The sequence below is a fragment of the Denticeps clupeoides genome, chromosome 9 (genome assembly GCF_900700375.1).
Source record: "Denticeps clupeoides chromosome 9, fDenClu1.1, whole genome shotgun sequence".
Lineage (NCBI taxonomy): Eukaryota > Metazoa > Chordata > Actinopteri > Clupeiformes > Denticipitidae > Denticeps > Denticeps clupeoides.
Window position 1 is genome coordinate 16,704,336 of NC_041715.1, and position 12,600 is coordinate 16,716,935.

The window sequence follows — 12,600 nt, forward strand, 5'->3', positions numbered from 1 at the left end:
TTATGTGGTCTAGCAAGTTGATAGCTTAATTCACTGACCCCTGACCTCAACCATCCAACCTCCTTATATTATTTGACAAATTTTTACATTCCTTACTTTATGAGGATCTCTAGTTCAACACAGGTACATTCCCTCCATCTCAAAAAGTGACTCCTGATCCCATGTGTGATGTCAGTAACAATAATATAGAATAGAATAGAATTTAATTCAAATTTAAACGCAACTCCTTCAGTGCAGACATGTATGTAGAAAATAGTACAAGAAAAATATACAAAAATACAATAAGGTGTCAGGAATTACAGAGTGGCAAGTGACAGCTGCAATCAATATTCTGTGGTTTCATCTTCAATGCTTCGTCTTCCATACTACTCGACACATGCTCAATGAAGTTCATGCCTTGTGACTGGGCTGGCCAATCCTGGAGCATCTGGATCTTCTTCGACCTTGAGGAACTTCAATGTGGAGATGGAAGTATGTGATGGAGCTCCATCCTGCTGCAGAATTTGGCCTCTTTTATGGTTGGGAATATAAAAGGTAGCTAAGATTTCTTGGTATTTCAGACTATTGATGTTGCCTTCCACCCTGCAGATCTCTCACACACCCCCAAACTGGATGTAACCCCAGACCATGATTTTTCCGCCACCAAACTTCACTGTTTTCTGGGTGAAACTGTTTTCAACAGAAGATTCATCTAAAAAATCCACCTTCTGCCACCTTTCCAGCATGCATCCTTTTAGCAGGCTGTGGGTCTTGGCAAATGTCACACGGTTTTTCAATTGTCTTTTGTTTAGTGCTGGCTTCTGGGTACTGAGTTGACCATGGAGGCCATTTCGAGACAGAATCCAACAAACTGTTCTGGTTGACACAGGGACTTCAGGTGACCAGGTCTCGTGGAGCTCTGCTGCAGTGGAAAATGCGCTGGCCTTGGATTTTTGAGCCAACACACAGTCCTCCCGAGCAGTTGTCTTGTGGGGTCTGCCTGACCTGGGCTTGTCAAAAACATCTCCAGTCTCTTCAAATCAATTTTTTTTTATCCTCTGTACTTGACGCTGAGACACATTGAAGCTGTCTGCCACATCAGCAGTGGATCTGGTCTTCAGCCTCTTGATAATCAACACTTTAGTCTCAGGGTGTTTGCAGAGGTCTAGTTGCAGTTGATGTGAAGGTTTGGGGTTCTTTGGGGTTCTTTTTATACACACCGGAGACCTAATTGATCCATTATTAGTCACAAATGAAGCTCATACGACAAGGCGACAAGACTTATGTCTCAATGGGCTTTACCAAGCTTTGAATATTCAAATCCGTTTTTACAGTTTTGTTTTTCCACTGAAACATTATTACAAATGCTGTTGGGAATAAAATTAGCCATTTATTGTAAAAATCTTGATTAGAAATATATTTCAGTGGCACTTGAGGTCAATTTGTACACAAGTGACAAGACTTTTGTCAGGGACTGTATATTACAATATACATAGTATACTATATATATGCTGTACATAGTATGGCATAAATAGTATATATATATATACCATTATTATATACTCTACTTCCTCACATTAATCATAGCACTCTGGACACCGAGTGTCCTGATGACTGAAAGGTCTTAAGACCGTCTCCCATAGTCACCGTCTTAAGTGACTCTAAGATGCCCTGTCTCTCGTAAGACTGTGAGTGGACAGATTGTTATCAGCTTTTATCCCACCCAGAGCAGTTAAAACTGTCTTACTGTGGGTCACATGGAGCATGTGTTTACACAGGAGGAATGTAACTTGGTCCTTAAAGTGAAGGCGAGCTGTTTATTTGTACATGGTCACATGTACAAATAACCAAAAACAAAGGCAAAATATGGAAGGCTGTCCTACTTTTAACCCCCGTCAAATATCCAGTAAAGAGCGCAAAGAAACTAATTGTTGCCAGATAATGGGCATGAGTCAGTGATTTCCTTTACAGATATGAAATATGAAAGACCAGGTAAAAGTTATGTTGAATAAGCTGCATTGAACAAACATTCTGTCATGAGTGTAATGATATAAAAATTCACATCTTATTGATTTATCAGATGAACAGATATAATACATAGCCTTGTTCAAAAGACCAGTTCAAAATACCACCACTACTACAATTAATAATGATGACAATAATAATAATAATTAATGCTCTTTGAATTTTTGAAGTAGTTTTTATTAATACATATTAACATGTAATAACATGATAGCATAAAAACAAACAATATAACGGCAATATAACCACTTCACTGACCACTGGGAACAATCGCATCATGAGGCTGTTAAATGAGTCTTTCATTAAGGTAGGTAGTAGCCTAGTGGGTAGCACACTCACCTATGAACCAGAAGACCCAGAAGACCCAGGTTCAAATCCCGCTTACTACCATTGTGTCCCTGAGCAAGACACTTAACCCTAAAATAGCTCCAGGGTGACTGTCCCTGTAACTGATTGTAAGTTGCTCTGGATAAGGGCGTCTGATAAATGCCTTAAATGTAAATGTAATTCTGTCCTTATACTCTAATATTAGACTTTCTGAACTCATATTGTCAACATTGGAATCAAAAAATGAGAAGAAATGTTGAGCGTTCTGTTGTACAATGAAGAGGAACAAGGTCTCTGGAGGTTTAAACACACACACGTACAGGTCCAATAAATCTGTTAGGTGGAGCGTCCATTTCTCATCTCCAAGTTGAAACTGGAGAAAGGGGCGGGGCTTGGGCGCCTTCTGGACACGCCCCCAGCGTTTCAGCGCAATACTGCTGGCTTTTTCTTTCCTTTTCACCGCCCTACGCTGGTATCCAATGTTGGACTGACGTCCAGTGACGAAGTTGCGGATTCGAATAACAAAAGTTCACGCTGGAGAACGTACGAAAAGATAAAACCATAAATTTAGCACCCGCACCAAGCGGGGACATTTTTTTGTAACATGCCCCTGGTTTTGCAAAACTCCACGTCTGGCTCCAAAGAAAATATAAATGCAACACACGCATTGGCCTCGTTCTAAAACGCCTTGTTCACTTTTTGATAAACTGTAAGAGCGTTGCGACTCAATTTGCGTCATGAAGCGTCAAGTGGGATAAAGTTGCGATAATAAAGCCGTGCAGAGCACCAAGGAAAGCGCGTCCGGGGCCGCAAACAGGACCACCTGCTCCGCGATCGCAGGGAGGTAGTAGCCTACTAGTGGGTAAAACACTCGCCTACGAACCAGAAGACCCAGGTTCAAATCCCACTTACTACCATCGTGTCCCTGAGCAGGACACTTAACAAAGTGTCTCCAGGGGGGACTGTCCCTGTAACTACTTATTGTAAGTCGCGCTGTATAAGGGCGTCTGATAAATGCTGTAAATGTAAATGTAAAAAAAAAAAACTGCATCTTAACACCGTCCCATCCGCTGCAGCTCGCCACTACGCGCAATAATAAAACGGCGGCGACAAAGCGATCAATGGACATAAAGAGTTCAGATCACGTGTTTTTAATTGATCCAGAATGAATACATTTAAGTTAAAACGTACGATGCACGCAGGTCTACTTACAAGGTATGAAATGCGCCTGTTAAAAAGCAAAAGATCCCCCATGCTGCAGCTTGCTTGGAGCTGAAAAAAATAATAAAAAAAGTTGGAAACTTGAGGTAATCCAGCTGAAGTCATTGGACGCAAAATCCGAAAGATTCGGGCAGAGTAAAGGCGCTCATGTCGGCCGCCGGCACCGTGAGAAGCGGAGCTGCGCTTTTTACGCACCGGGGCTCGCCAAGGCGCCTCTTTACGCGAGGCGTGGCGCTGCGACCGAGCCCCGAAACAACTGGGGGGACTGGCACGGAGTTGCGCAATGCTTTCACCGTGCTTCCAGGTTTGGATTAGGGGAACAGCCCGAAATCGAGTGGCTTCATCATCAGCGTCTGCTGAAGGTTCAAATAAAAAAAGAAAAGAAAGTGTATGTTGCCCAAACGTTTGAACGTTTGAACAGCCCCCCGAAAATCGTTATTTTATTATTTCAAATGGGTGGTAGTAACCTAGTCGGAAACACACTCGCCTGTGAACCAGAAGACCCAGGTTCAAATCCCACTTACTACCATTGTGTCCCTGAGCAAGACACTTAACCCCGAGTGTCTCCAGGGGGGGGGACTGTCCCTGTCACTACTGATTGTAAGTCGCTCTGATAAATGCTGTAAATGTAAATGGATCTTGGTTAACATCTTGATACCAAAAAGGCTGGTCATGGTCACTCTTTTTGCAAAGATCCCATTCATCTTAATCAAATGTTTGAGCTTTTCTTTTATTTTTCTGGAAGTGGCACCAGGAATGTGCCATCAGAAGAGCACACGTAGCCCAGTACTTGCAGACCGCGTCACCGCCGGGAGGCTCTGAGCTCCTGATCTGCGACGTACAAAATGGCTTTTGAAGAGCAGCGTCTAGAGGCTCTCCACATCCAGGAAGACTTCTTCCCTCTCCCCAGAGTCTGCTGGAATGCAGACAACATTCCAGAGAAACATGCTGGGATCTACCTACACTTTCACCGTCCTGCCAGCAACAACAACAAAAAAGACGAATCCAAGCAGAACTTCACAACTAGCCGTGACTGACACCGTGTTCAAGGGGTGCAAATTTACAATGAAAGGATTAACATGTAAAAATAAAACAACATGTCAATGCACAGGGTAAAGATCTTGGGGTCACATGGAGAACCCGCATTTTTCAGCCCCTCCACATACTCTGAATCTGTCTCTGGTGCACACGGTGAGGTAAGAATGCAGCGCTGCACTCAGGCCTCTTGTGCTTTTAAGTGTCCTGAGGCTACATTGACCCAGAGGTCGTGTAACAGCCTAAAGGTCAGACAGTCAAGTCACTTTGGCTTGATGTCTTCCAGCTGACATCCGAATGTCTGCTACGGGGGAACAGGGACACGGCACACCCACAAATTTGGTTTTGTATCACTGTGAGCACTTCATAAATGTGCAATAAATACATATATTTGTATATGTGTATGTGTTAAAAAAAGCACAGCTACCCCTAAAACCCGAATCTCATCTCTAAATGTCAGTGCCATTTGCTCACTGAAGGCGAGGCGAAGGTGTTGTGAGATAAATCAAATGAACTTAAAGGCCTTCTGAAGATGAGTTCAAAGGGTCATTCCTAAAGTAATGAGCAGCATATGTGACCCGGTGTACGTTCATTTTGTCAATAAACTGCCCATACAGGAAGTTATCAATCGTTGCATGTGGAAATGTTGCATGTGGTGGGTCATCGCGCTACACGGGGAAAGTAAATTGCAACTTCTGAAGAAACCCAGTGCAGATCCTCATTTATCTGCAGAGGACATTTGGCTTAGTCTTTCCAAGGTTTTGCTTGGGAATGAAACAGGAAATATGTCATTAATGATCTTGGCTTTAATTTCAGAGAGTCGTCCTCCTCTGCCAGCAGTTACTAAATCTGATGTGAAGTGGCGCCCTCTAAAGGTAGAAGGTTTGAATAAATCCTTAAATTCTTAACCATGGAAATCAAGCAAATCAACAGTTTCAATGTTGCAATTTTCAACTCAGAACCATTGCTGAAAATACCACAGAAATCTAAAATTATTAAAAGCATTAGTGTAGAATTTAAATAAGCAATACGCTGTGACATTTTTTTTACCTTTTTAAAAGTGATTTCTGTTTAAACACCACTCACACTTAAAAGGTCATCAGGAAATCTGTAGTTCTTAAGTAGTTATATTCCAGTTAATAAAGACTAGAATGCATAATATAAATATCCTTTAATTCCTTTAAGTATGTATGCACGTTTTATCATATTAAATTATAGTAGTGATAGCACATGCAGTCAAATAATACATGCAAATAAATACATCCATTAGTATTTGAACCTTTTTTCTCACCGTTTCAAGGCCAGGTCACACAGAACATCATCAGTGCTAACCGAAAGACTTGCAGATTTCGCAACTTTCTGAAAGCATGATGAAACCCTTGTGTACATGCTTCTCCTGAAATGTATTAATTGTGAGGCAGAGCACAGTTCAAATTTGTCCATGCAGCAAATAAACAGAAATTCGGCACAGTGCACATGCATCTTATCCAGGAAACGACGCCAGCATTCCCACATTACTGATGTCATAGCGACCCGCGCTTAAAAAGAAATCTCCAGATGTGGACTGCAGGCCCAGAGAGTCTCAGATTCACTGTCAGCTCGGAGGGGCCGGCTGGCTTGCGACACATCGACTGAGGGAGCAGGATAGCAGAACTCGGATGGTCCGTGTGCTCAAGAGAGACACTTACTGCGTCCAATTAACTGGTGGCTAAAAAAAACAAACAGTAGAATCAACCTAAATGGATTCAAAATGCCTGCATAAGCATATCTGAGATGAGAAGCATTGTGTGTGTTCCGTGGAGAAACGTCCAGGGCCACATGAAACAATCGTTTACCCGGGGCCCGCAGGCCCGAAGCCTGCAAGTCAAAACACCGCAGTAAACATTACGAACGGGCCCGGCGGCGGCTCTGGGGAGGTACGCACCAGTTAAAGCGGAATACGAGCAAACACACATAAACACCCCGCGACTCGTGTTTCTGTGTTGGTTGGACTGCTGCTTCTCGATGTGAGAAGAAGCGTTTTGACTCCGCGAGAAAAGAGCCGCCAGGCCGACTTTCTGGACGCGTCACTTGGTCAGTTAAACGCTTAATACGACATTATAAAGCCTCGCACGTTGCCCTCAGCACTTAAAAATGCGGTGCATTTGCAGCCCGTGCGTGTAAAGGGGGGGGGGGGGGGGGGGGGGGGGGGGGGGGGGGGGACTGGGGTTGGGGGTTGACATGCCAACACGCACACTGTGCGTATAAATAATGAATATTTACATCACATGCCGCAAAGTGAATGCACTGAATAAATCTACGCTGTTGTTTTTTTTAGGGTTGGCGGGGCAGAAATGAAACGAACAATGAATAATAAATAGACGCCACGGTAAAAAAAAAAAAAAAAGAAGGAGAACGAGAATAGAGAGTCAAAATATAGTCAAGCCGTCAGGAGAAAAGGAAACATCTCTCCACCGCGTGGTCTATTTATAGCATCCCGCAGCATTTTATGATTCCTGCCGGTTTTCGTTTGCAACTGCAGAACTTCCAAAAAAGAAAGAAGGACAGGGGCCCGGTTCCCGCGAGGCCGCGGTCAGCACACGGCAAACTCGTCCCCTTTGTCCATCACAGACCAGCGCCTCGGGCCGGTCCTGTTCCGCGCCACATAGCCCGCGCTGACAGGGGGAGAAGCATTCGCCCGCGGAGCGTTGCCAGATATCAGGTCACGCTGCTCTGTTGTAAGAAACAAGGGTTCAGGCTTCCTTCATGTAAACCAGATGTCACGTTTCAGATCTGAAGTAGGCCTCTCACAGGGGGCTGAAACATGGCGTATGGGTAGGGGCGTTGGGGGGGGGCTCCACGTCTGTTTAGGGCCGCATTTAACACATCGCTCGCTATATTTCACGCTAGCAGCGGCGGTCGAAACTAAACTTTCAGGTAATTGGGTCCAAATTGGGTGATTCATCAACGGTAAAAACAGAGTGGACAGGACTAATCGGTCTTTTTTAAAAAAGCGAGGATGAAATCGCTGGGAGGTAGTGGCCTAGCGTGCAACGCACTCGCCCACGAACCAGACGACCGCAAAGTCACAGGTTCAGACCCCACTTGCCACCATCGCGTCCCTGAGCAAGTCTCCGGGGGGGACTGTCCCTGTAAGCAGCACGATGCATATCTGCGCTCCACATGTGAAGCTCCCGTGCTTCGGAGACGTTTCTTTACCAAACAAGGTGAAAGTGGCGTTTCAGGTGAGCGGCGCGCACCCTATAAAAAGCAGAAATAGAGAGTGAGAGGTGCAGTGCTACGTCCAGCGAGGAAAACGCGCTCTCCTCTGTTATTGAGACCGTCTCCTGGCAACGGCAGGCTCCCACAAGCAAAGAAACAAACTGACGTCTCGTGAAGTCCGAGACCGTGCGTAATTGAAACACCCGTCGGGGTTAATTCGGGTTCAGATTTAATGGGGTTTTCATTGCAATCAGCTGCTTGCATTTGTACGACTCCACACATTTTTGGCACGTGGCTCTGTTAAACCAGAGCATACTTTGTTTCTGAAAACAGAACTTATGAGCATTACTTTTTGTTTGAATTCTGTCCATCAGCGCGGGGGTCTCTTACAAAGTCGTTCCCAGTGGCTTTAATAAAATCCACTGATTAATTAGGATGAATTCATGCATGAGGCTTTGGAACATTTCCATCAAAATGGGCTCTTGTGTAACAAACCAAACAGCAGGAGGAACCACAAGTGGCCCCATATTCAACACTGGCATGGGCTCCATGTGAGTAACCATTTCTATAATTGGTACTAACTGTGTGCATTCTGTGCGCATGAACTGGGTTCTACGGAGTCACGGATCATACTGGTTCCGATTAGAAACATTTCCTAAAATGGAGAACATTCTCATATTTGAAGCAGAATAACCGAATGATTATAGAACAACAGAAGTAACGTATAACCCAGAAGAATAAAATGAACATGGCATGGTGTGGTATGGAACAGAATGAAATAGAATGGAATGGGATGGTGTCAAATTGTTCGGTGAAATGTAGTGTACTGTGGAATTACGGTATTGTCGCGAGGTGCAGAAGTGAAGCATCATGGTCAAAGGGGATTGTAATAAATACAAACAAAAAGGGAGCGCAGTCCCGAAAGGAAACAGAAGAATGAAACAGGAAACAGGAAACAAGTGCAAAGTAAGTCTCGGTCCACATCAACCTTGTGGCTGTCTCCCGCATTTAACAGGTCATCAGGACCTGCTAATCTGGACGTGACTGGTATGATACGGTGAAAGTGATTGTTTTTTGTCTTTGTGAGACACAGCAGAGCACAGCACACAATGCACACAACAAATTGTCTTCTCCGCATTTTACCCATCGCCCTTTGTGAGCTGTGGGCAGCCATGAGCGGCAAACAGGGAGCAGTGTGTGGGGACGGTTCCTTGGTCAATTCTACTAATGAGTCCACTTCATTAGCCTGAAATATCAAAACTCTTTACATGCATTTTGACTGTGACACATGAAATCAGTCATAAAACCCATCTCTGATGGTTATGTAGTCACAAAGATGTGTTTCTGGTTCATGTGCTTCAAAGTAAAGTGAAGTTATTGTCACATGTGATACACAGCAGCACAGCACACAGTGCACAAATCCTCTGCATTTAACCCATCACCCTGAGTGAGCAGTGGGCAGCCATGACACCCCAGTGGCACCTTGGCGGATTGGGATTCGAACCGGCAACCGTCTGATTACGAGGCCGCTTCCTTGACCGCTAGGCTGCCCCACTGCCCCAATGTGGATGGCTGCCAATAAAAAATTATATTCACACTTTTAATCATTAATTAGTTAAAATGACAATAAACAAGAAACGTGTTTTACATGTGCATTACAAATATGTAGTTTATATGTATTTACATTTACATTTACATTTACAGCATTTATCAGACACCCTTATCCAGAGCGACTTACAATCAGTAGTTACAGGGACAGTCTCCCTGGAGCAATTTAGGGTTAAGTGTCTTGCTCAGGGACACAATGGTAGTAAGTGGGATTCGAACCCGGGTCTTCTGGTTCATAGGCGAGTGTGTTACCCACTAGGCTACTACCACCATGTATTTTATTCGTTTTATATACTGCGCTGAAATGCATTACTGGGTATATTTGTTTTCTATAATATTTGCATTATAGATGCATCGCTACTTTTGTATTTTGGACAACTCTATTGATATAATAAAGTGAAGTACTCTGTCACATCTCGACTGGCTTCTGGATGGTGCTGCAACTAATATTTCGAATGAAGAAAGGCAGGAACATTATTCCTCCTAAAGGTCTGAAAAGATTCTGAGGTCCAATGGGTTAAATCTCCTCCACTTGCCACAGATATTTCCTGACAGATTAATCTTGCTCAGTCTGACTGATGGTGCTTACATTTCCGAGGGTCTGGTTCTCAGATGGGAACATGTTCTGATGACTGCTGTGTACAGTTCACATGCCAGGCTTGCACATTAAACCCATCAAAGGGCTACCAGCGCGGCGCAGCTCTGTCACTGTGAACAAAAGCCAGTCACGATGGCCAGTGGACGTCACACTTACACACAAGAGCCAGTAGGTGCACCTTACGCTGCCTGCGCTTCAGACAATAAGCAGACAATTTGGATTTTATTGCCTGCATAATAAGCCCCACTCCATTTCACAACTATGTTAAGACCAGTCACCTCAAGCTCCAAGGTCACAGATCATTGTTTTATGCTCACATACCATAACCATTAAGTGTTTTGGTTCCTCACTAAAGATAGCTTGGGAAATCTGCCGGAATAGCTGGAATTCAGCAGACTGTGAAGAAAAAAATTTAACCCTTAAATTCCAAAAAAGAAGACTCACATTATCGCTGGGCACGGCTACAGTCGGCATGCCAGCCGTGTGCTTATTCTATAGCAAGGATGTCATAAAAGAGACATGTGATGGGCGTGCATGAGAGATTAAATGAACTTCAAAAGGTCCGATCAGATGTTTGACTCGTGCTGGAGCTGCCGCAGATGAAGATCTGACAGCTGAGGAGCATCGCCACGATGGAAAGCCAATTAGCTGCTGCGCCCTTGGCACAGGAGACTGTCCTGAACCCCACAATAACATACTCCTACTGCACGATGGGAGGAGCGTAAATGTGTCTCAGGTTCCTAGCGACATAAATAGCCTCCGCCGTTACCATTGATTCTCTGAATGAAGTTTCGTTTTAACGATAAACAAGTCTTAAATTGTGCCACTCATGCTTGAAATGGCGTGCACTGCACCTGCAACTGTGGATGTGAAGGTTCATGTTGAATATTCCTATTCATATTCATCATCCAATGTACTAAACACACACCTGATATGCCTTGTTCAACAACCAACAGTGGCTAAACAATATGGCACTGCAGACTATGTCTTGGAATAACATTTTTGAAAATGCCAGCATATTATTTGCTTGTTTGTGGTGGGGAGTATGGCACAAAAAAGATTCTCTTTTGACAACCTTGATGACAGCATCTACCACTTATCAGTGGACACAATAGAACGTATCAGATCGATTGTGTAGCGTTGTGCAAGTGGCATCCAAGAGACACAAACCACAGTCATGGTCCATGTCTGAGAAACGGAGCCAAAATGTTTGTAAAAGAAGATTTCGTATTACAATAGCATTTTTTTTTTCTATTGTTTCATCTTAACACACAAATTCTCTCCTTTTCCTGCCCTTTCTCTCTCCAGCAAATGCACACAAGCTCATAGTCACTAAACCAAGGAAAAACCAATTACATTTTTTTCCAACCGAATGAAAGGAAATGAAATGAAATGCCTGACCTAAAGCACAATGTTCATCAAAAAGAAAACAACTCTTAGGCTCTGGATAGGCACTGAAACCGAACCGAATAAAAATATGGACTTCGAGGCCCGCTCTGAAATTGCAAAACAGAAAGCAGACAGCTCTGACTGAGGTATTCGGGACTGTGGAGCCTAAGGTGGTAGAGGGGAACCCACACTGGGCCCTACACTACAGCTTGACCCAATTACGATGGGGAGAACTTCATCTGCTCTAAGCCCGCGTCTTTGGGGAGGGAGCGAGATTTGAGACTCACCTCGGGCAAAACCCGATCGAGACCCCCCCTGCCCTGCACCTCTCCTGTCTTTAATATGATGATATATAAAAATAAATAAGGAATCTAGTTTAGTGGACCTGGACCTCGCTCTTCTAATTCTCCTCCTCACTTTGCTTGGTGCGTATTGCAACAGTGCATGTTTACAGGAACACGAAAGTCGTGCACTCCCACAAAAGGCGAATATCAGAACATTCTCTCAGTCCGTGCATGGTTCCATTCGGCACCGTGTAGGGTTAATAGAACACCTAGCCAACGTTCAGCAAGTTCTGTAAAGTTTCCGACCCGGACTGTTAATAGCACCAACAATCACCTCTCATCGGGGGCGGACTGCTAATTTTATTCCCGGCTAAAATTGGAGCCTGTAAACAGCCCAGTGTTGAGATCCTCTAAATCCGACATCTGGGAATGCCCCTCATTTCCTGCCTTTTGGATATTTATAACCACGCCGTGCTTCGCATTCTGAATGCGGCCAACCAAAATAACGCTGCAAGAAAAGAATATTTGCCTTAATACAGTAACTGCACTCGCTGCGGGACGTCGTGAATGCTGCAGACGGAGTTGGGCCATCGCCTTACCTGACATCTTGTGACGGTCCCACAGAGTTTCATTCTTACCACGGATCACGGGAGAGCCGGAGGTCTCCTGCCGGCCTGTGCTTAAGAGCTGGCCGTTCGGTAAACATGGCCATTGTCAAACTCGTAGATCTGCATGGCCTGTTTACGGCAAAACATCAGTCAGTGTTTGTGTCCTGGTGTGGGCTGCTACGCCCACACCAGGGGTGAGGAAGGGGTACCTATTCCAAAAATGGGTCCACCTTCACCCAGAGAACTTTTTAAAAGTTCCTAACGGCTATGGATGGATCAATTGGTATACACTGGGCTGGAGAAGAACCATGCAGGACCTTCTCCCTGG

The 12,600-nt window shown here is 44.4% G+C and overlaps 1 protein-coding gene across 3 annotated transcripts in view; it reads right to left on the reverse strand.

Moving 5' to 3' along the window:
* Positions 1–12,600, reverse strand: part of LOC114797018 (rho GTPase-activating protein 6) — a 33,137-nt gene that overhangs the window by 19,829 nt on the left and 708 nt on the right. Inside the window, exon 1 of one of the 3 annotated variants that reach the window (XM_028991608.1) lies at positions 3,541–3,769. The exons of the other annotated variants lie outside the window; for them this stretch is intronic. Coding sequence (XP_028847441.1) covers positions 3,541–3,654 — 114 coding nt within the window. The 5' untranslated portion in view covers positions 3,655–3,769. Of the gene's footprint in view, positions 1–3,540; positions 3,770–12,600 lie in introns of those variants that run through there. 3 annotated transcript variants of the gene reach the window in all.